Consider the following 25,231-nt stretch of genomic DNA (forward strand, 5'->3'; position numbering starts at 1 on the left):
CATACCTTGTATACTGGAGGCTACATTCACCTTCAGCATTTCCCTGGCCAAGTCTTCCACCCGCAGCGTGCAGCTTGCTACTGGGAGGCCTTGTGATCTCTAACCACTGCTAAATTAGCATCCTTAGGCTGCGGGTCCGGCCCCAAACTAATTGTCCTCTTGGGAATTTCTCAGGCAGAGGGGAGCCATTAAAAGTTAAGCCTGGTATCAAAGTGGGACTTCAGAAACAAGATAAGATGTTAGCCACAGTATATACCTCAAACCCATGTTTTTAAGAAATTGAAGAGAATGATGTGTAGCAAACTTTTAGAAGTGGCTGCTTCTCTTTGGAGGTTAATGGAAATATTCTGTATGCTAATTGTGGTGATGGTTATATAACTACATACCAAAACTCATGACACCCTATGCCACAAAGAGTGATTTTTGCTCTAAGTTATACTGCAATAAACCTGACTTAAAAATAAAGCGATTATCTCTGAATGATAGCATTATGGATTTTCCACTTTATACTTTCTTGAATTTAACAAATAGTCGAAAAGCAGCATTATTTAACTCCAGTCAGTAAAAACACGCCCCCCCTCCGCCCCCACACACAAAGAAACAGAATAAGACTCCTGCTTTGGCCACCCTTGCCCCCTCTTCCAAGCCCTTGGAGTGCGGGTGGGCAGAGGAAGGCCCAGAGTAAGGTGGTGGGCTCCTCACTGTGGGCTACTGAGTCCACTGACTGTCACCTCATCCAGTGAAATCTAAACTAGACTCATGTGAAAACAATATTGCATTGATGATATTGCAAGATGAAAAAGAATAAATCCCACGTTCATCAAAATTTAGATGTGAAGGTTGTTGCTTAGCCCATGGGAGGCAAGAGGCTTAAAGGGTATATTTCCTTCCAAGGCAATCGTGCTGAGATTCTCCTGGGGTTAGCTTATCATATCCTGGTGGTATATAAGCATGCACACCTTGCTAAAAGCATGCACGCCATACACCTGCACAGTGACCTGAAACAAAGGACATCTCACATTTCGGCACCCATTGCCACCCATGACTCTGAAAGGCTTGGAGCACCTGAAATTGATCCATCCATTTATATACTCATACGCTTAAGTGCCATTCTTGAGCCAAAACTGGAGTGTCAGAATTGTTCTCCTGGAGAATTACTTTCAGCTAAGGGGCCATTCCAGCCATTTATATTCTATTCAGCAATGGAAGAAGATGCCCAATGCGTGTGATTTTGTAATTAAGAGAGGTAAACTTCTATGTGTGCTGTTGACCTTACCACATAGTGGTTCTCAAAGGTGATTCACAAGAGAAAACACTCAAGTCTAAGACCCAGGAACAGTAGATCCAGCTGAGCAACCTGGTTTTTTATCTTCTAGACACTTTGAATCATGTAATTCATTAGTGTTTCTCTCTTTAGCATGGCTACCAGTACACTTAGACCCAAAGTGGTTCCCTTTGTAAATACTTTTAGAAAATGCATGGAATGTTAACAACATACATTTTGTATACAATTTTAACCTTGGCTTCATCTTATTTTTCTAACCTGTATCTTCCCTTTGCTCTAAATTTCCTCACTCCAGTTTTGGTTTTCATATTTTTTAAAAGATGTTTCAAATACTTTTGGAATGAGGTGAAATATTAAATATATAAATAACTATAGTACAAATACAGAAAGGTTATAACTTTTCAATGAATTGATTCTATAGCCTACCTTCAATAAGGTGAAATAACAAGTACATAAATAACTATAGTATACTCAAAACAAATGCAGAATACTATCTTCTCTATTAACTGGTCCCTCAGCCTACTTTAAATGGGGTGAAATATTAAATATATAAATAACTATATGGTACTCAGTATAAGTGCAGAAAAGCTATACATTCTCTTCTCTATTAACTATTTTCATAGCCTACCTTCAATACATTTAATCTATTAAATACACACATAACTATTAAATGCACAGGTAACTGTAGTATACTTGGTATAAAAGCAAAAAGTCTGTAACTTCTCCTTTAACTAATCCCATAGCTCACCTTCAGGGTTTTCAGAGTTAGCATGATAATTTTGGGTCTAATGCATCATCTTTGGATATAGGCTCCATCTATTCCAGATTAAGGATCGTTATATATTGATATTGCTTGTGGTGTTAATGTTTTGCAGTAAGTAAAACAAATGCAAAAATCATATCAGAAATGGGGTTTTTATTACCTTATTTAGAAATGACTACTCCCAGAGTCATTAATAGAAAACCAAGCTATCACTTTAATCATTAAGATTTTTTAAAGTTCTCATTAAAGCACATGTGCAAGTGGTAATTGTGGGGTTCATTTTTTAGGACTCCCTAAAGAATAACATGCAGAGGCCCAGTTTCTCCATCTAGAAAATGGGAACATCTCATGGCATTGGGTTAAAAATTCGTCTTTGGTACCACAAACGTGAAGAAACAGAATGGCTCACTTAGGAGCCACCAGTTCCGCAGAGAGCTCCACAGTATTTTCTTTAGCCAATGACAGGGTCATTTGTCATGTAGCATCTCATGCCACTGCTCCTCCTTATTCTCTGGGTGATGCCGATAATGGCAAGCTTTGGACAACTCTGGATAATTGCAAAAGTAAATGAAAATATAATTTTATTTTTTCTTTGAGTTATTAATGTCATCTTTGGACTAGAAAAAGTAAGGAAGTCTTACAGACCACCTTACCAACTCTGACACAGGATCTATCAAACAAAACAAAAGATCAAATGCCCCATTTTGCTGACTAAACTCACTTCATTCAAGAAGAACTAGAAAGCTTCATGACTATAAGCACCAATCCCACTTTTAATTTCCTTTGAGTAAATCAGAAATGGCTGACAGGAAAGGGGGCTTTGGTCTCAGAGATAATTTATGTATCTTTAGATTCTGGTTCCCAGATAGACAGTTGGTGAGGCCTGGAAAACTGACAATTAGTGAGGACTGGAGTACACAGGGAGATCTCTCAAGTGACAACATAAACCTATGCTCCCTTCACTAACATTGCTTTCAAGGAGTTCCTTGACAGTGCGTAAATCTGGTGGTCACAGAGCAGAGGAACTGTGCCAGTAGTCTTCTGAAGGTCCACTGAAAAGCACATGGAAAGGTGTGAAGAGGGCAGATGTGAGAAAGGGCAGATAGGAAACCAGGCAGATAAACTTGAGCTCAAAACACACTGGACTTCATTAAGGCTCACTGTTCATTCTATGAACATTTGGCTGGGTGCCTGCCTGCTGAGCACCAGGCACTGTGCTGTAGGGGTGGCCTTGCCCTCAAAGGAGAATTAATACAGGCACAGAGGAATAGTTAAAAGAGTTCAGATGAAGAGAGATGATTTTCCTGAAGAAACCTGGGGAAGGCTATAAGGAAACTTTAGCATTTAATTGGGAGCATTGAGAATACATGCGAATCCAACCTGAGACGGGATGAGGGTAATCAAAGTAGACCAATCATCATTCCAACCAGAGCTCACTAAAAGAAGAAACCCACCTTTCTCACAACCCTTAAAATTCCACAACAGGTTCCTCTCCTGCTGCGTAGCCTCTCTTCATTCTGACCTACACACTACACTATTAGGATAACTGCCAACAACAAACATAACCACAACCACAACCACAGCAACGGCAACTTCCAATAGATCTCCTCTACAACCTAAGCGAGGTGAAGCTTAGCACCCCGGTTCCCAGTACCCCACAATCAAATGCCTCCTTTACCTTTCCAACTTCGCAAATCACTGGATCCTTTTAGGACACACCCTAGACCAGCCGTGGGCAAACTATGGCCCGCGGGCCGGATCCGGCCCGTTTGAAATGAATAAAACTAAAAAAAAAAAAAAAAAAGACCGTACCCTTTTATGTAATGATGTTTACTTTGAATTTATATTAGTTCACACAAACACTCCATCCATGCTTTTGTTCCGGCCCTCCGGTCCAGTTTAAGAACCCATTGTGGCCCTCGAGTCAAAAAGTTTGCCCACCCCTGCCCTAGACACTACTGAGCAACTGGATGCTTCAATACAACAGCAGTGGGAGAGCGTATATATCTTGGTGCATGCATTCCGCCTCTCTCTGGTCAGCCCAACTCCTGTTTCTGTCGGACCCATTCATTCAGCCATTATTCACTGACTGAGCCCCAACCACATGCCAGGCACCACCCAGACAAAAAGCACCCAACTCACTGAGAGCAAGTATTTTATACATGTTACCGACAATTTTATTAACAAACCTATAGATTTAGTTAATTCAACTATGTAACCTTAAAGTTATTTAATATTTTAAAACTTAAAGTGCCAAAAACAATCCAATAGGCATGCACGTATCAATTTAACAGTTGTTAATATTTTGTCATGTTTGCTCCAAATGGCAATTTTAATAAAGCCTAATTCCTGATAGCTTCCTCCTCCCTTACTCCCTAGAGGTACCACTATCTTAAACTGGTGTCATTCCAAAATATTTTTGCTTTTACTAGTCATGCATACATTCATAAATAATAGCAAACATTGTTTAAATATTATACAATATTGTAATATATTAAAGACATTTTTGAAAGCTAACTAAATGTTATCATTTAAAATATTTCCTAATTTTAAAAAAATCAATACCAGGCTTCCAGAGCTAGTTAGCTTTACCAATAATTAGCAATTAATTGTGAAAAGCATCCATTAACTGTATCTACATATGAGAAATCAAATTTCTAAATGTAGCATCATAGCCTTTTGCTACTAAAGCTTCCCAATGTCGTATAAAACATATCAAGCACAGGACTGAAGTATAATCAATACTACAGAGGCTCCTCAAAATTAGAATAAATTGACATTCTTGGTGTCAAATTCAGGAAAGAAGTTCATGGTGACAACACTAACAGAATCATTTGCTGCACCCAGGACAACTTAATAAGACGTGTGACTTGAAGGTGTGTAGAAAACGTGAGCCTTTGGCCCTGTACCTGGTGCTGGCGATGCTTGGTGACTCTGCTCCAAGCCTACATCTTTCTAGCTGACTGGCAACAATCTGCCTTTCCACCTCCAGTTCTCGGGTGAGTCGCTGAAACTGAAGCTCCTGTGATTCAAGAAAATAAAAGGCACATAAGGGATTGAGGTTTGCTGCTCAGGCAGATATATGAATTAAAGTATGTCACAGGAAACATAGGAACATCCATTACGTAACACTATACTATGGCTGTGTGAAATTAGCATTTTTGATGGAATTGTGAGCCTAATAAGCTACTGATCTGTAGCTTTTTCAAACTTAAAGGCACTAGACTATTAGCCTTTGTTTGGGATCAAAAACACGTAGATATTTGTTTTTACTTTTTTGGGTGCTCACAGAGGTCTCAAGCAGCACTTCTCCTCCTGAGCTGTATTAAACATCAGGGTTGCAGGGTCCTTACTTGATGTGTCTACAACCAGGCTCAGCAACCAGTACAAGCTCTTCCTCCTCAATTGCTTATTTTTACATTCCTCATGCTGTATGTTAGCACAGCGTTAAAAAACGTAAATTCCCATTATAAGAATCACTTTCGCATGTTTGAGAAAAGCCTTTAATTATTAAGGGAAAAAACACACACACAAAACAATTCCAGTCCAAGAGAAAAAAGTCTTGCTATATTTCTCTACAATATAAGCAACAAACTTTTTTATTGCCTACAAATGTATTCATGAGTCACTGCATGAAGGGGATGGAAAAAAAGTCTAAGCAATAATGGAGAATTTAAAACTATATTAAAAGCAGGAAACACTGTCAGAAGAAAATAGATTCTTCATTCTGTGCTTCATCATGAGGGCAAGGAAGTTCTATTATAGGAGGAAACATTTTAACTTTTTGGGGGTACTTATCTCGTTGTTACCTTGACAGTATTTTAATAAATAGAAAGTATGCCATGCTATACAACATAATATACAACAAATCAAGTATGCTGCATAGGCTTCAAAGCCACAAATAACATCGTGGGTAACACCTCAAGCTCCCCTGTGCCACATTATCTCCTTATAAGTCTACCCAAAGTAAATGCTGCACGTGTATGTTGTTTAATTGGACAATGACTGCTAGTTCAAAATACCAGGCACATAAAGCCTATTCCTAGAAACTAATCAGAAACAAAACTACCTGAAATATCATTTATGACAATATGTCAAGTATTTGTTAGCCACACAAAAATAAAAATTAATTGAAAAGTATATTATTAAGTCCCTCTGGAATCAGGCAAACGTGCAATTACTTGACAGCCCTGGCTTTGCAAATTCTACAAACTCTTCTAAGAACCATTTTTAAGAAACAGTTCCTGAGCTCCTCATTGCTTGCTGATCATGAGATTCCTTTTCTTTTCTTTTTCTTTTTTTAAAATATATTTTATTGATTTTTTACAGAGAGGAAGGGAGAGAGATAGAGAGTTAGAAACATCGATGAGAGAGAAACATCGATCAGCTGCCTCCTGCACATCTCCTACTGGGGATGTGCCCGCAACCCAGGTATATGCCCTTGACCGGAATCGAACCTGGGACCTTTCAGTCCGCAGGCCGACGCTCTATCCACTGAGCCAAACCGGTTTCGGTGAGATTGGTGTGGGTGTATAGAGTGGGGCCTGAATAAATAATAGTTGACTCCATAATGCTGTACAATATGATCATAGTGGGTAAGTGGGATATTGCCTACCTCTGCCTAAGTATTCCTAGTTCTTAATAAATGTCCAGCCACAAAAGACCAGACAGATAATATTGTATAACATTCAATATCAAGCTAAAATCATTGATTTTAAGGACAAATTGTATTGTTTACTTCACATTTAGTCTTTCTTTGTCCTTAAACAGTATATTTTTGTGTGACACGCTGCTATCCTTTCAATTATTTGATTTTGTTTATTATGCACCTCTTTTCCCAGAAGACTGGCTACTTGTATCAAGTTAGGCCAGGCAAGGACCGTCCGTGAATCACAAAATAGTCCTTGAGACATCACATTACTCTGTGTTCTCAGTTCAGTGGCTACTAGAGCACAGTCACCAACCTTTCGGACCTCACAGACCACCAGTGGTCCATGGACCACCGGCCGGCGACCGCTGTACTAGAGAACAAAGGTTAGAGTGTTTTCTACATTTTGGGATGGATAAAAGCCGCCAGAGTTAAGATTAAGGTATGTTTTGTGAAATTAGGACACAAAAAATCCATTTTAATAGATTTTTATCATGTTTGTGGCTGCCTAAGAGCTTTTGAGCATCCTTTCCAGAAAACAGTTGGGGAGTATCCTGCTTGAAGGAACAAGCTGAAACCACGGTCCACATAATTTCTTCCTTCAGAAGCAAAGACAGGTGAGTTTGGCTTTGCCAAGATGCTAGACTGTGACTCAGGTGCTCAAATCGACTTTGATATCGGAAAACACAAAAAGCTCACTTTCTTTCTCTTTCACTTCCGTACTACACTCCCTGCAATAGGTCCCAAGGTCACACTCCTAAAAAGGATATGACCTTCACTCAAACTAAGTCTATGCTTGGGTGGGGCGGTATTAGTGGCTTCCTTATCTGACTGATTTTGTGACACAGGTTTGGACACTGTTCCTGGAAGCTGAGTCTCAAGACTGTATTCCAGGCTTTGCAACAAATCTGGGAATTCACTAATACCCACTTCATAAATGCCCCTTTCTGCACAATTAGCCATGGCAGTCTCTGTTTCTGCAACTAGAGACCTTGACAGACACCATTTACAGTCATTAAGCTATGTACCTAAGAGAGCCTATGTACCTATGGCATAGCTACATTTTTAAATTTAAAAGATGGGTAATTCTTTTAACATTCATATGGAATGAGTAAAGTCCACAGTATATTCCTATTATTCAATATTAGGGAGCCCATAATATTGAATACCACTGGCTACAGTGATCAAAACTATCCTACTCATTATTTGCTCACACATCTCACAAGGAGGACGTCAGTAAGGCCCCAAAAGAGAACATCAAGAAGCTATGAAGCATGGCATTTGTTATGATTACCTAATACCTGTGAATATTTATGTACAGCTAAAATATGTAAATGCTTTGTTGCACAATTATTAATATTACAACTACAGAATATAAACTGAATGCTCATGTGTGACTGGGACCAAGATGGATAAATAGAATATATAAATACTTGACAGTTTTGTGTCCACTGGCTTCTAAGATTGACTGATAAAACAGTACGACAGTCATATAAAAACACATGTAATGATTTCCAAGGCTGATCCCAAAACTGGGCATCTGAATTATAAGGGGACCACAGATTTGCTCTCCTTTAAGAATAACAGATTAAATAATGTTAAAAGCATGGATCAACAATTTAGAATATAATAATTTCCTCCTAAATTCTGGCAAACAAGACCATCAACAAGCTTTGATGGAAACTTAAGGCTACCTATCTATAATAGTAAAAGCATAATATGCTAATTAGACTGGACATTCTTCTGGACGTCTTTCCGGACGAAGCCAAGGCTGCGAGGGAAGCCCAGGTCCCGGGTGCCAGAGGGAAGCCAGTGCCAGCAGCCTGGGGAAGGCCTACTCTTGCATAAATTTCATGCATTGGGCCTCTAGTGTGCTATAAAAATGGAGTCAGTTCACATTTGAAAGCTTTTCTTTACTTGTACCTCATGACTTATGTAAACATACTGTTAAATATTGTCTGAGGATCACGAGAATAGAAGAAAAAGCTTCACTTTCATGACCTTGTATGGTGGGCAGGGCTGCACTGCCCACGAAAGCCCAAGGCTGGGCACAGATTTACTGGTGAGCTTGGACGTGGCCAGCCTGTGTAGTCCCTGGACTTCTTTCTTCCCTGCCCATTCCTGTTTATTGTACTCCTCTCCATCTCAATGAGAACCCAACCGGAGAGAGTGCGAGTTTTTGGCTTCCTTTTATATAATGCTAGACATGTGCTCTCACTCATATTTTTTTATATTGTGAAATACTTCAAATATACAAAAAAGTACAGTCCAATAACACAATGAGCTTTGGAGAACTTGTCGCAGTCATAGCATATCTTAATATTTTGCTACATTTGCTTCAGATTTTGAGAAATAAAATATTATAGATGCAGTGAAATCCCTTGGTTTCTCTCTCCTCCAATCCTACTTCTTTTTCTTCCTTCCTTCACAGTAGAAACCATACTACTCCACGTTTATAGATCCATAAAAGATATACAGGACTGCTTTGCATGTTCATACACTTTATATCAGTGGTATACTGTACATAGTTTTCTGTAGGTTGTTTTCATTGTAGTATGATTTTGATACTTAATATCATTACACATAGATCTAATTTATTTCTTTTCATTAATCAACAGTATTCTATTGTACGACTATAGCACAATGTAGTTATATGTTCTCATCATGATGAACACTTTGGCTGCTTCCAATTTTGTTCAATAATAAGCATGTTGCAAAATAAATCTCCTTGTATGAACCATCTTGTGCACGTGCCAGACTTCTTCCAAGTGGAGAGCCAGAAGTGGAACTGCTAGGTTCAAGGCTACACATATCTTCTACTCAGCTTGATAATGACCATCAAATTACTTTCCAAAGTAGTTTTACCAATTAATATCCCAGTCAGCAGTGTAAGAGAGTTCTAGTTTCTCCACATTCTCAATGACATTGGTTTGTATTTGGGGCTAAAATCTCTTCCTTTTTTTTTTTTTTTGTAATCGGATTGGCACATATTGCTATCTTGTATTTGTTTTATTTTGTATTTCCCTAACAACCAACATCTTTCACCTTTTCAATATGTTTATTGGCCATCATAGGTATAAACTCTCAGAAAGACTTTTCCCTAGGGCCAGCTCCTGGGCTTGCCCTCTTCTGTGGGACAGGTTTCTCATCACTCTTGTGTTACCATTGTAGCTTTGTAAGGTTTTAGCTTTGGGTAAGGGATCTTCCACAAGACTCCCCACCTGGGACTGCCCTCCTGTGCCTGGCAAATGGCATCCTCAAGATCACCGGGTTTGGCAGACACCTTCAAGGGGAAAGCCAGGCTTACTGATTATTTAGTTTAGGATTCTCACTTTAAAAAAAAAGTTTTTATTGATGCTAGAGAGAGAGGAAGGGAGAAGGAGAGAGAGATAGACACGTCAATGAGAAACATCAACATTGATCGGCTGCCTCCTGCATGCCCTCCACAGGGGATCCAGCCAGGGCATGAGCCCTGACCTAGAATCAAACTGGTGACCTCTTGGTGCATGGGTCGATGCTCAACCACTGAGACACACCGGCCGGGCTCTCACTTTCATTTCAGTGTTGGTTTCTGTAAATTCCTTACTTTATTTCCAGCTTAGCCTTGCTTTTGAAAAGACAATTTAAACATTTTATTCAGCATCTTCTCCACCCCCACCCCCCTGACGGGGAAATACTGGTTAAGATAATATGCAGACTCCCATTTCTGGCAAATGCCATCCAACTACATCTGCCTACTTGCATCACTCCCATCTAATTACTTCAGATTATTCTGATTCCCTAATTTGGGAATAGCTACAATAGTTACTACCTCTATGATAACAACAATTAAAAAATAGCAGAAGATGATTTAACTTTGGGTGGTAGGCACACAGATCTTGTATCATAGAAATGTACACTTGAAACCTAGATGTCCTATTTACCAATGTTACCCCAATAAATTTAATTTTTGTTAAAAAAGAAGCAGTAGGTAGTCATATCAGACCGTTCCTGATAACATCTCAACTTCCATGTTCACACTAATCCTCAGCTCTCTTCCAGGCTTAGAGGAGGCAGTGTCCTCCTGTGTATGGCTCCAAGCCCCAGGGTCTAGCTTCTCTCTTTAATGTTTCCTCTCGGTTTAATGAGTCACAAATTTTTCTCATAAAAAAAAAAAAAATCTTGATCTCAGGACTCCATACTCTGTTTCCTTCCCCTTTAACCTATACTACCTTTTACTAAATATTTTTCTTTTTAAACTGACTCCTTTTTAAGATATAGTATCATTCCCGGTATAAAGAGCATTAAAATCATGGTTTTGAATGCTTTATATAATCTTACTAATATAAATTAAAATACATAATTATATTTTTAAATGTTCATCTGTGCACCGAAAATCATTTCGTATCAACACGCCTTTCCGGCAGGAAAGCACTGCACTGAGTACTGGCTATGCTGAAAGAAGGAAACCGAAATGGTTATTATGTGGTGGATGCTATTAGTAGTTACGTAAGAAAACATTTATATTTCAGTCATTGTTGCTTAAGCCCCCCTCCCCTGCAATTTCATTTTTCTGCCTTAGTTCACTGAAAGTTTTATATCACTAAAAGATCAATTACAATGTTAGATTTTTTTAAGGTACACAGTATTGCGCAGGGCATGTCCTCGTCTCATGACAAATATACTATAGCATCTTCCCCTTCTTTCCCACATTCAAAAGATGAGTAAATTATGGTCAAGATCATATCTTTAAGGCTCTTGATCCAGGGATAGCAAACAATTTTAAAAATGAATATTTAAGAGCTAATAAAAAAATTTCAAGAACATCCTAAATACTATTCTCTAATCTAGTCTGGTACTAAAATCAAAGCAGCCATTCCAAAGTGTCCTTGAATTTCTCATCCTTAGGATAACCAGCCAGTGTAAAGGTAGGTGGCCAAATGTCCTGACTTTCTATCACACTGTACTTAGTAACTGACAAATCTTCACTAGGACTAGTTGGCAGTCTCTAAATCATTCATAATTAATTTAAAAATGCAAGGCATATGATGTATATCCTTTGTACTGACTAGTTCCCTTTGTTAAAACGAAATTTACAATAAAAAAGACTGGAACAACTAACATTACCTTCCTTGATCAAGGTGTTTTCTGAAAACACCAGTTCTGTCCCACAGGAAGAGGTTTTGGGTCGTGTAGGTTTGGGAAATGCTGCCTAGAAGATTCCAAATCTTGAACTCTTTCGAGCACATTAAAAATTCTGATAAATCTACCAAGAGGAAATTAGCTTAAAATTATTTAACCTAGCAATTCTTTTACTTATTTAAACTAAGCACAATTTTCTTTTTCAAGGTACAACTACAAACATATCAAGAAACAATACTGCCTGTCTTGCAGAATACAACTTAGGCAATACTGGAAAATCAAGCTCACTTAATGTACTTATGGATGGTTGAACTAAGGGGTACTACAATGCATCCCACATTTAAAGTGTTTTTAAAGCAATGAAAAACAAAATTTTAATCACTTTTGTCCAAACACTTTCTGAATAGGGAGAGCATCACAAAGGGTTAACTTTCAAATGGAAGTTTAACTGCTGACCTCACACCACTCCCAGGACATCAGTGCATGTTACTAGGACACCTCTGCAGGATTCATGGCTTTTCACTATGCCCACTGCTTCTTATAGTACATTTAGATTTTGCCTGAGATAAAAGAAAAGTACAAGGTCCAACTACCAAATTGTTTGCTAGTTAAAATTCTAATAGGAGATGAACAATTTTAAGGTCTTTACTGTTTTATCCTACTTCCAAACCACACAGATTTCACCAGGTTCTAGCTGTATCTTCATTCAGTTTTAATGACGCAGAGAAATAGAGCAAAGCCTGCCACATGCTCTAAATTTGTATTCTAAAGCTCAGGCTCCTGTCTGTAACTTTGTCACGAAAGCTCCTTTATTAGGAGATCAAAAAAAGGAAGAGAATTTTACATTAAAACACACAAGAAAAGCTTTTTGATTACAGCCACATGCAAAACGTCCAGGTAAACAAGTAATAAATAATAAATAAATAAATAAGTAAGTAAGTAAGTAAATAAAAGCCCGAGCTTTTCCTACAGCACGATGGATGGCTTTTTAAAAAATTGTCTACTGAACAGTAACTCAATGCTTTTAGCTCTTCAGTGTCTCACCAGTTCTCTGACCATCATCTGGGTTCATGTACACTAGTGACATTCCACTAGTCCAAATTCACTATAGCTAATCAGATTCAAACCCCGTGTTATCAATGGTTGTCTGCTAAGTAACTACTGAGCACACCCTCCTATGTTTTATATTTTCTCAAAGTGTGGGCCCCAAGTCACAGCATTACCACCCGCTGGGAACTTCCTTCAATCAGAGGGATGGGGTCCAGCCACCTGTACTTGCACATGTCCTTCAGGGGTTCTCATTCACACCACAGTTCCAGAATCACTGTCTTAATGGAACCATCATTCCTTTGACTCAGAATCAAACTGCAAGTGTTTCCATCCTTCCATCATTTCCTCCCTTTTCTTATTCCCCATTCCTCACACACTAAACGGTTTCCCAAATTCTGTTACGTCACCTCGCTAACACTGGTTGAATCAATCCATTCCCTTCCTCACCAGTCTTTGCCATTGTTACCCTAATCCATATTCACCATTAACTTCAGATTACTGCAATAACCCCTAACTAAGGTTATTTATCTTCCAGATAAATCTGTTGAAGGCACAATACTACCCACCAATAATATCTATCCTTTATTGAGGTTTACTGGGCTCTAGGATCTCTGGTAAGTTCTTCTTATGCATTACTTCATTAACTCTTCAATCAGCTTGCGAGGTGGTAAGGGCTATACTCCTGCCAGAGGGCTGACTTTCCGAAAGTCATTCAAAACTGGGATTTGACATCACATCAGTCTGACTCCTAACCCCATCGTACTGAGCTGTGCACCAGGCTCTTCCCACTCCATAACAGAACTTACAAGACCCATGGCAACTGGGTCCCCAAAATACCTTTCTCTGGTCTCCTGTCACTCCTCTTCACATACCTATACTGAACTATCCATGGTTTCCTATACACACACTCAAAGCTTTTTCTCATGTTCCATCAGCCTGAAATATCACTCTCCTTTGAGTGCCTACAGTCTTTTTTTTTTTTTTAATTCTCACCCAAGGATAAGTTTTTATTGATTTTAGAAAGAGAAACATCAATGTGATGTGAGAGAGAAATATCGATTGCTTGCCTCCCATACGAGCCTGACCGGGGATTAACCCGAAACTTGGGTATGTGCCCTGACCAGGAATCAAATCCACCACCTTTTGGTGTACTGGACGACACTCCAACCAACTGAGCCACACTGACCAGGCCGCCTACACTCTTTTACCTAGCCCTTGGGGAAAGTGTTCCGCCCATTACGTGTACTCAATCTACTGAGTTGGATTCTTCTTAAAGAAGAATGAAATCTATATTTCATTCATCTCAGTATCCTTCTAAAACCAAAACAAGAAAACTCTACTAATTCATTCAGGGTGAATTTATGCAGTACATTTTATTTAGTATGTTACAGTTGATTGCATTGATTTTTAAATTTAGGGATTCCTGAGTATTTTTATACAAAAACAAGCATATATATTATGGCTCATCCTTTATGAGGCTCTTTAAAACCATTCAAATATAATAATCATATCCTTACCACATAGGTAAGGAAAATTTAAAAAATGGTACAAAAAAAAAAAGTTCAACTTACTTAAAGTTAGAGATGTGGAGGCAGAGCTAGGACTAGACCCCAAGTTTCCCAAAATTTTGCTGACTGCTCTTTAAACCAATTAGCTCTCTTAGGATTTCGTATTATTTATAGTGACACAGACAAATAAGGTTTTTTAAAAGTAATAAGGTGTGAATAATTTCAGTGGTAGGTGGCTTATTGCTGTTAATACACTTACCCCTGACACTGCTCCACACCCCCAATTGCTTATACCTGTTCCCACTTGCCAAATTCCCTAATCTCTCAAGCATCATATCCTGCTTATCAGAAACTCAGGAGTTTCCCAGCTTTGGCATGTCATTTTTGAAAACCTGTCTACCAGTCCAAATGTGGTAGGCAGCTAGACAGACAGGAGCAGAGCAAGGACAATAAGCCAGGTACAGAAGGTTACCAGGGAAGAAAGCCCTGCGTGCCTAGCAACGGGCAAAACCGGGAAACAAGGACCTTGCTCCAGGGTGACCTTTCCTCTCCTTGAATGCAGGTTAGGCCTGATCCTTCAGGTAGCTGGTCAAGTGGCTCGGACCCTCCCTTGACCTTTCCTCCCCTGGCAGGTTGCTAGTCCTGTGGGTTAGACCCCTTAGAGGGGGAACGAACAAGGTGCCTGAGAATAGCCCCTTAGCATTAAGTCACAGGACAATGAGGTTCTGACCCACATCAAATGCATCTAGGCCTCAGTTGTGCTTCAGCTCCAGGCCCAGAAAAGCATCAAAACCAGACAAGCAACACCAGGACTGACCTCAGGACCAGCTGCGTTGACTAATGACCCCCTGACCTGGTGTCTAACAGTGAGACCACAATACTGAAAGGACACACCTCGGACGCTGATGAATATTCTAATAGGGTCCTCCCCCTGAAACCTCCCTTAAAATCTCCACCATTAAAAGCCTTTAGGACAGAGGAGGCATCCAACTCTCCCTTCCTGGAGCAGGCCTGCACCTTTCCCTCCCTTCCTAAGGGATGTTACCTCCAGAGCCCATTTCTTCTACTGCTCAATTCTTCTACCTCTGTGACTTTCTAAATACACTGTCTCTCATAGTGTGAGTCTCACCTCTGAATTCTTTCCTAGCCAGAACTCAAGTACTGAGGTTGCTGAACCAAGGTCAGGTCTGACCCCACAGGTCTAACACCTGGTGGTGGTCTCACCACCGCCAACACAATGACATTTTAAACTGTTGAACTAACAATGCCTTCTCTTATTTTCATTTAACTTTTCTTTTAATAAGTGGAAAGTGTGTGTAGATTCATCACATTTATGTGCTATATATGTGATGAATGTAGGTATGTAAATATAATTCTAGTTGTTTTCTATTAGATGAGATTTTACTAATTATATTTATTTAAAGAAGTCTTAGTAGTCAAATAAATATTGAGGAAAAGATTTACAACATGAAAAACAGAGGCTTGAAGACAGTGTCCATTGCAGGAGTCAATGACACCTATGGCTGTCATTTTCCAACAAGGTAGTTACTTGGTAGAATTAATGTCAAAACACAAGAAGATTTTCTTTAAAATGTAATATCTTGAATATCTGATTAGCCATTATTTAAAATTCATTAAGAAATTATAAAAAATAATGGTGGCTTAATATTAACAATTTATCTGGTTTTCTAGTACATAAATATTTCAAAATTAGTAAGACCAACAATGCATATCACCTAATGTGCTTATTTGGGAGTTAATTGACTGCACAGTAGATTATAATAATGCATATAAATTATTTCCTGGAATGAAAAACTGAGATGAATAAATGACCAATTTCCCCCTTCCTCTATGTAGACTAGTTCTTGCAAACAGGCAAAAAATGTAAAAATGATACGGGAAACAAAAACAAGGCTAAGTTTAATCTTCTTCAGTAGGTCTAATAAACAGCACTAGGAAATAAGAGGCTAATTTTTTTAAATGATAAAGGTTTGGTTAGTAATTCAATGAAATGTAATGAGAAAAGAAAACAAATACCATCTTTTCTTATACTTATAAAATTACTCTGCTTACTTATACAGTTGTTTATTCTATTTGCAGATATTTTATAGCTACAGTGCATGGGGCGGAGAGGGTGGTATTACTGGAATTACAATGCACCCCTATAAGTTGTACCTTAGACACTTAAATGGTTCCTCGTGAAGACTTGTTACCTGGCTCAAGAGGTATAAGAGGTTTTCAATTTTGCTTTCCTAACTTTTAAATTTTACATTTTACCTGTATGGTTTTACTAACGTAACCATTCCTTTCTAAATAAACCTCCTGGGATTCTTGAGATTGACCTGGGATTCTTGAGAAATAAGGTTAAGAAAATCCACTGTATTATTGATAAACATAGGGCATGTCTAACCTGCAAGGGGCATTAAAGCCTTAGGATAGAACTGGGGCATGTCTAGCTACAGGCTGAGTCCAGCCTCAGTGTCTGCATCCAGACTCATGTCCATCCAGTTGGCAGGTCCACAAGTGCTGCTATATTTAATGTCCCTGTTTCTCTCTGAGTCTGCTTTCTCCCCTAACACCCAGCTGCCTCCACTGGTTAGCTGTATATCAAAGCAATTTTAATTTACTCTTTGTTACCCTTATTTAATAGCTGTATTTTCCCTACTTACCTGAAAAAAGCAGTCCAATTAAATAATGCTTTTTTGCTTGTGCTAGGCCCATTTTACTCAGTAGAAAAAGAAAAAAGAGAAGTTCCAGATTTGAATATATTGTGTTATTTTTTATTGTTCAGACTAATTTATTCATCTGAAGGAATCATTAAATCACCACATTTGGAATTCTTTTTTCTTGCACACAATATATATTCATGAAGAAATATACCTGCTTATGTTTGGAACAGGTATAATTTGATATCAAATGTCTTACTTTCTTATTTTGTGTTAAGTCATACACTAATAAAAATAGTTGTGCTCCCTGAATGAATGCCAGGCACTGTTCATATTTTTTCTCTAATTCTACAAAAGTTCAGGTCGCTACTGAGTTGAGCTATCACAGGGTGGGAGAGGCAAAATAAATGACTTGCTCAAGGTCACACCATTAGCAAGTGAAGAACAGGAGATGAAATTCTAAATTGTTGCTCTTTCCATTATAGGAAGCTAAAAAAAAAAGCAGGTTGTCTTATTTTCTATTCCTGAAGGTTATATTTAGACTGTAATCGATATTACTGCTTTACAACTCTCTTCCTAAATCAAAGAAAGCCCTGAAATGTAATAAGAATTAAAGAGCCAGATGCTAGTATATATAGGAACTTACTAATTATGACAAAAGTAGAATTTCATTCACGGGAAAAGAACTCCAGGCATAATTAGAGAAATAAAGCTAGATTACTACCTCAAATCATGCACACACACATGGTTTTATAATAAATGGAGAAAAAAATCCCAAAATATGTAAAATGACCTATATAGGAGAATATTTTTATAACCTTAGGATGATATAGATCTCCTTAAAAAATACAAGAAACCTCAAATCATAAGGGGTAAAAGATAAACATATCTAACTAAATAAAAATAGAACTTTATATGCCAAAGATCATGCAAAGTTAAATGACAAAAAAGTAAATATGTAACACAGAACACACAACATTTGAAATCCCATATAAACAAATTTTTAAAACCACAGTAAAACAGACAAAGGATAAGAATAAGCAAAGTCATCTGAGATGAAATGTAAATGCTAATCAAAATATCAGAACAAAACTGCTCAGTTTCACTCACAAGGAGAAAAAAACCAACAATGACATGCCATTTTTCATCACATGGGCAAATATTTTAAAAGTGGTCACATCCAAGTTTGGGGAGGAGGCAGGGAAAAGGGAACATACTATTCATGTGAGTGTAACTTGTTATAACCCTCTGGGAAAACAACCTAGTAACATCTACTAAGATTAAAAATACATATTCCCCATAACTTGTAATTCTTCTTTTGGATATCTACACAAATAAAAGCAACAGTATATATAAAATATTAGTTGCAGCATTATAAACAATTTGAATATCTATCTAACATGGCAATATTTAAACAAACTAAGGACTCTCCATACTACATGTACAAAGAATTGTGTAGATATTAAAAAGAATGAACTGGGCCTTTATCTGTTGCCTCAGAAGGACCATTAAATGTAATTAAGTGAAAAAGCCAGTTGAAGAGCTGAATTAAACACAACAAAATAATAAAATTTAACAAACAAACAAACAAACATCTACATGGGTTTGAGCATGAAGAAAACAGGAACACAGCAGATCAGAAAGATTGGTTAGCACAGGAGGGTGGAATCAAGAAAGGGATGGAGATATTATTTACACTTTTATATTATCTCTTTATATTTTCAATTTTTATATGCATATGATTTTTAAAATTAAAATCTAATTCAGAAAATTAAGAAGAAATAAAAGAAAAAAAGGGCTAAAGAAATAAAATATTGTTTAAGTGCTACCAGGGCAGATCCTGCTAAGGAAACAGTCTGGTTGCTGGAAAATGGTATTCTGATTGACAGGAGAATTGATATTTTTGCTTTTTTGAAGCTATTAAAGTACTAGGAGTGCCCTTCTAGTAGTTGCTAGATGGGGTGCTGATTCATGAATCACCTAATCAAGCCAATCAGATCTTCCAAAAAGTAAGTAAGTAAGTAAATACTTTTCAGGGATTCAATAACATTCTAATGACCTGGAAAGACCCATTTTAACAATGAGTAACAGCCCTTAGCAGATTTAAAGTACACAGCATCCCTAAGGGTCTGCAGAAAAGGTGCTGTGGAATATAAACAGATGTAAACTAATGGGAGAGCAATTTAACAATATTCCCCCGCCCAAATTAATTATGTAGCTACCCATGAGCCCATCAGTTCTAATGTTGAGACTTTGGATATACTTGGAAAAGTACACAAAACCAACCCATTATCCTCAACTGGAAACGAATTGACATCCACCAACGAGGAACCAGTTAAATAAATATATTACATACATTTATATAATAAAATTCCATGCAAATGCTAGAAAGGATTGAAGTAAATCCACATACACTGAAGTGTAATAATCTCTAAGAAAGATTATTCAGGAAAATAGAGCAAGATAGTTATTTTTAAAAAGACATATGCTGGAGCATGCAGAAAACTGTTTCCTTGAAGTATAGTGCAAACACTTAATTTCAGAGAAAGGATAAATAGTTGGGGAAAGGGACTAGACATTTGTAGGGTGGCTTACTTCTATTTTACACATTTTGGGTGAATATTTAATTTCTTTTACCTTGAGTATTCATTAGCTATTAATTTTTGTAAATAAAATAGTTACTTATTCATGTAAAGGCACACTAAACCCCTATTTTTTACTATTAGCTAAATGCTCTAATTCTGACCTATTAAAGGAAAGGTTGTGAGAATTAGTTTTTATGAAGGGCATGAAATACCTGACAACAGTAATAAATATCTTATTTGAAAATATATGCTGTATAATGAAGCAACTGATTTAATGGATTCTACTGCATTGTACATATTTATTAAGACTTTGCAGGACTTTTTAATAAAGAATCGGTATTTTTCGAAATGTGCTTTACAGGTGGTTATATAGTTTTAATTTCCTTCCATAAAATGCTAAGAAGGAACTTCTGCTCATGCAACATAAAATCAAATCTACATAATCTTTGTTACAAATTCTATATATCAACATACTTTTTGGAAATAAAACATGGAAGACAACCCTTACCCTTAACTTTAAATTTTAAATCATGGCAGGGCTGAATCACTTAGATACTATATAGCAGATATTAAATTTTTCATTTCAGAAGCTAATATTAGTTTGAAGAGAGTAGTCATTTATTGTGTCATATAATTTTGATTAGGTATTCAAAGTAGAAATGATATTTAAAGTCATAGATAATTATATGTACTAGAGGCCAGGTGCACGAATTTGTGCACAGGTGGGGTTCTGCCGGTCTGGCCCCAATCGGGCAGATCAGGGCAGGGCCTGTGGGAGGTTGGCAGGCCAGCCCTCCCCGATTGGGGCAATCAGGGCCGGGCTGGCTGGGGGGAGGAGCTGCAGGTGATTGGCCGGTGGGCCCTGCTCCTGATTGGTGTGGGGGGGGCCAACTGGGAGCAGGGCCAGCAGTGGGGAGGGGCTGCAGGTGATGGGCCGGCTGGCCCCACCCATGAATGGGGTAGAGGGGCCGATCAGGGGCCAGTAGCCCGGGGCAGGGGCCATGGGTGGTTGGCCAGCTGGCCTGCCCTGATTGGTGTGGGGGGTGGGGGAGGCAATCAGGGATGGCCAGCCTGGGGGAGGGGTTGTGGATGGTTGGCCAGCGGCCCTACCCCTAATCATATTGGGGGGGCTGATCGGGTGCACAGCTGGCCAGGGGAGGGGCTTCAGGCCGATGGGGTGGTGGGGCAGGGCTGGCCAGGGTTTGCCAATGCCTGCAGCCACTGTCCCTGATCAGGGTAGGGGGGCTAACCTGGGCCTATTGAGGTAGGAGGACGATTGGGGACAGGGCTGTGGGCCGATTGGGCTGGGGCAGGCCGATTGGGGGTGGGGCCAACTGGGGGGAAGGGCACAGGGGGTTGGCCGGCTGCCCTGCCCTCTATCAGGGTGGGAGAGGCTGATCAGGGATGGGGCTGGCCAGGGGCAGGGGCTGTGGGAGGTTGGCCAGTCGGCCCCGCCCCCAATAGGGCAGTTCGCTGGCCGCAGTGAGCATCAGAGCAACTGGTCATTCTGGTCGGCAACTGGTCATTCTGGTCGTTAGGGCATTCCAGTCGCTGGCTTTATATCTATATCTATATCTATATCTATATCTATATCTATATCTATATCTATCTATAGATATAGATATATAGATATATAGAGGCCCAGTGCAGGAAATTCGTGTGTGTGTGTGTGTGTGTGTGTGTGTGTGTGTGTGGTCCCTCAGGGGATGTCTGACTGCCCTAAACTGGCAGTCAGACATCCCTGCTGCAATCTGGGACCGCTGGCTCCTAACCACTCACCTACCTGCCAGCCTGATTGCTCCTAACTGCTCTCCCCTGCCAGCCTGATCACCCCTAACCGCCTCTGCCTCGGCCCCCACCACCGTGGCTTTGTCCAGAAGGACGTCTGGAAGATGTCTGGTCTAATTAGCATATTACCTTTTTATTAGTATAGTATATATGTATTTTTGTGACAATATATATATAACACCAAATTTACCATTTTAACAATTTTTAAGTGTACAGTTCAGTGACAATAAGTACACTCACACTATTGTGCAACCATCCCCAATATCCATCTCTGCAACTTTTTCAACTTCTCAAATCAAAATGTCATACACATTAAATAAGATTTCCCAATTTCTCCCTCCACCAAGCCTCTAGTAACTACCATTTTATTTTCTGTCTCTATGAATTTGACCACTCTAGGTACCTCATATGAGTGGAATCATACAATTTATCTTTTTATAATTATCTTTTTTCAGTTAGCATAATGTTTTCAAGCTTCATCTATATTGTAGCATGTGTCAGAATTTCCTTCCTTTTTAAGACTTAATAATATTCCACTGCATTTATATACCACAACTTGTTTTTACATTCATCCATTAATGATTACTTAGGGTTGCTTCAATATAGTTTTTTAAAACCCATTATGTATCAAATTCTCCAACAAAACATATCCTGAAAATATTTATATTTTCTTCTCTAATAGTTTCTTCTCCTGTTAAAATACTATTAATTTTCACAAAAATCAGTAGTGAAAGGTCTTATTTACAAATATAAAACCAGAATTATGACTTTCCCTTCAGCAATTTAAAGGATTGACTTTATTACTGATTTATTTGTTTGTTTAAACTTTGAGTGTCTACTATGTGCCAGACACTGTGGTGGGCAGAAATGAAGTGAGAGAGAGAGAAGGGTGGGTTGAGAAGGGAGGGGGGGGGGGGGGAGAAGGAATGCATGAGCTCCACAATCAGACCCAGAAAGTCTGTGTGTGTATGTGGAGGGTCACAGGAGCAGAGTGATCTATATCTTACATGAAGTTTTTCCTCAAGACAGTAGGGAACTGAATTAAAACATTCCAGCTTAAATATAAAGACAAATTCCCATCTTAAAATGCCAAATAAACTCAGGTAAGCAGAAAGTTTGGGAACATGAAAAGCTGAGTGGTGCTGATGAGACCCTATGGTTTGGCATCCATTTCCTATTCGCCTAGTTACAACAAGACAAACACCATCTGGCTCACTAGTTGTTGGGTCTCCAAGGTGTGGGAGCTTTAATGAACTTCTAAGTTTCATAAAAACTTCTAATCACAGGTTTTTGTTCTAATATCCTAGAGAGGGTGTTGGCAAACTTTTTCTAAAAAGGGCTGGGTAATAAATATTTGGGGCTTTGTAGACGATAAGACAGGTCGTTGTCATAACCAGCTACCTTGGCCTTGGTAGTGTGAAAGCAGTGGTAGACAGCAACATAAATGAACGTGCGTGTACAACCAAATTTTATATATAAACATTGAAATTTGAATTTCATCTAATTGTCAGGTGTCATGAAATAGTTGTCTTCTGATTATTTTTAAACCATTAAAAATGTAAAAAAAAATATTCTTATCTTGTAGGCTGTAAAAAAAACAGGCAGAGGGCCAGATTTGGTCTGTGGGCCAGAGTCTGCCGACCCAGGTCCGAGAATTTAAAAACTTGCAAGCCTCTTTAAAGGCATATGATTTGAGGAACAACAGAACAAAGATGGAAGGATTATAGGATTTGGGGTCCAACCTGGATCTGAATCTAGGCTTTTCCACTTGCTAGTTACATAATACTGGACAAATCACAGATACATTTAAAGAATTATAATGATACTAGTAGTAGTAGCTATTATTTATTAGGTGCTGACTATAAGCCAGATAACTGTATAACACTTTCTCTGCTTATCATAAATGGTGATTACAACCAATACCCAGTGAATGACTTCTATGTGCTAAGCACCTCTTATTTAATTTCTATAACCACTCCATGAGACACGTATTATTATTCTCATTTTTGAGATGTATCATGAGTGTCCCAGGTCACACACCTGGAAGATGGCCAACAAGGATGTGAAGTTGGTGCTCTTTATCACTGTCTCAGCCTCACACCATGACTTACAGAGCATGGCAATGAAACTGATTTCAAGGTGACAAGAGAAAGATAATAATGTCTTAAAATATAGATAAGCCCAAACAATCCATCAAAGGTCGCACTGTCTGGCTTGTTATTTTACTCTGATGTGATTAGCCTCTTCAGTTTAATAACTGGGACTCAGAAGCCTTTCTTTGGCATTACCCAAATAAAATGGCACTGCTAAATAGTACCCTGATGGTCTCAAACAACTAATAGTTTCTAAAGTTCCAGGGAAGCAGCTGCAGATGGAGAGAATCTAGTCTGCAGTTTTTTAGAGATTATCTTCTCCATAGTTTCCATTCCAATAAAGACACTTCTTCTATGACATTCAGCTCATTTTACAGTGAGACCGTAATGCCTTTGCTGGATCTCAAGATTCTTCAGATCACAAAGAAGAACCCGTAAGTGAGAGCAGAAAAAGAAGAAGAGCCATAGTACTTCATTTTTCTATCTGGATTTCTTCATTCTGAATTTTCTATGAGGATTTCTGTTTTTAAACTCATCACTGTTAATATATCTGATTGAGAATGAAGCTAAACAAGTCCCAGGTGAGACTGCACCATAGCAACAGGCTTGCCATGAATTCTTTAGGGAGCAGAATTTACAGAAGTATTTGATTGCCTATTCACACTCTTGATTACAACATACCGAGCTGTTAAACTAAATTGTATGCCATTAGTGATTGAAGGAACTTTAAAAACTAAACTAACCTGTGTGAAGATATTTTCCATACATACATTCATATTTAAATGTGTTTAATTGTATATAGCCCATTTACCTTTTATTTAGAAAACTAGAGGCCCGGTGCACAAAATTCATGCATGGGAGGGTGGGGGGATGTCCCTCAGCCCGGCCTGCGCCCTCTCGCAATCCAGGACCCCTAGGGTAGGGACCCTAGGCCTGGCCGATGATCAGGGCCTATTGGGACTTTCCTTCCCCCGGCTGCAGGACACTGGACCCGCCCCCGCCACTGCTTGCCATCTGTGAGGCACTGTCCCCCTCTCCCCTGCCAGTGGTCACCTCCCTCTGTGGGTGACAGGCATGGGGTGCAATAGCTTGACTGGCCTGGGCCTCCCTCTGCGGGGCGAACGCTGGCCGGCCCCACACACCTGCCACAGCATCGCTGGCTGGTGGCCTGGGTTGCCCTATGTTGGGTGATTGACCCCGGAGCCCACCATCAATCGCCCTACAGAGGGTGGCCTGGGCCTCCCTCTAAGGGGTGATCATGGGGCAACGGCGGGACCCTCGACCAATTGCATCGCACCTGCTTTGGCCGGCCTGGTGCCAGTGCGTGTCATAGCGTGGTCATCAGGACAGTTGTTCTGGTGTTCGGTAGATTTTCATACTACGCTTTTATTATTGTAGACAAGAGATACATCTTTAAACTAACGTAATAAATGAGGTCCTGCCCTTTATCACATATGAACATTGAATCTTTATTCTGGTTCATAAATATTTGCTCAATCCTCCATTGTGATTATGACAATACAAATGTACAGTCCTTAGAAATTGATCAGAAGCATTAAAGTGCCTTGAGTTAGATAAACAATGACCAAAATAACCACAGAAAAAGAATCTGAAGTTAAAACAATCTCACACTTACAGATTTTACTTGGAGTAGGCCTATTGCTCAATTGGGATAACATATTGATAACAAAAATAGGCCACAGAGAAAAAAAAGTAGTTTATGC

The 25,231-nt window shown here is 39.0% G+C and overlaps 1 protein-coding gene across 7 annotated transcripts in view; it reads right to left on the reverse strand.

Moving 5' to 3' along the window:
• PKP4 (plakophilin 4) overlaps positions 1–25,231 on the reverse strand; it is a 155,341-nt gene that overhangs the window by 95,192 nt on the left and 34,918 nt on the right. For 6 of the 7 annotated variants that reach the window (XM_014446187.2, XM_014446208.2, XM_014446190.2 and 3 more), the window contains exon 2: positions 4,958–5,070. The exons of the other annotated variant lie outside the window; for it this stretch is intronic. In XM_014446187.2, the coding sequence (XP_014301673.1) occupies positions 4,958–5,070 (113 nt within the window). The remainder of the gene's footprint in view (positions 1–4,957; positions 5,071–25,231) is intronic. 7 annotated transcript variants of the gene reach the window in all.

The sequence above is a fragment of the Myotis lucifugus genome, unplaced genomic scaffold (genome assembly GCF_000147115.1).
Source record: "Myotis lucifugus unplaced genomic scaffold, Myoluc2.0 scaffold_5, whole genome shotgun sequence".
NCBI lineage: Eukaryota > Metazoa > Chordata > Mammalia > Chiroptera > Vespertilionidae > Myotis > Myotis lucifugus.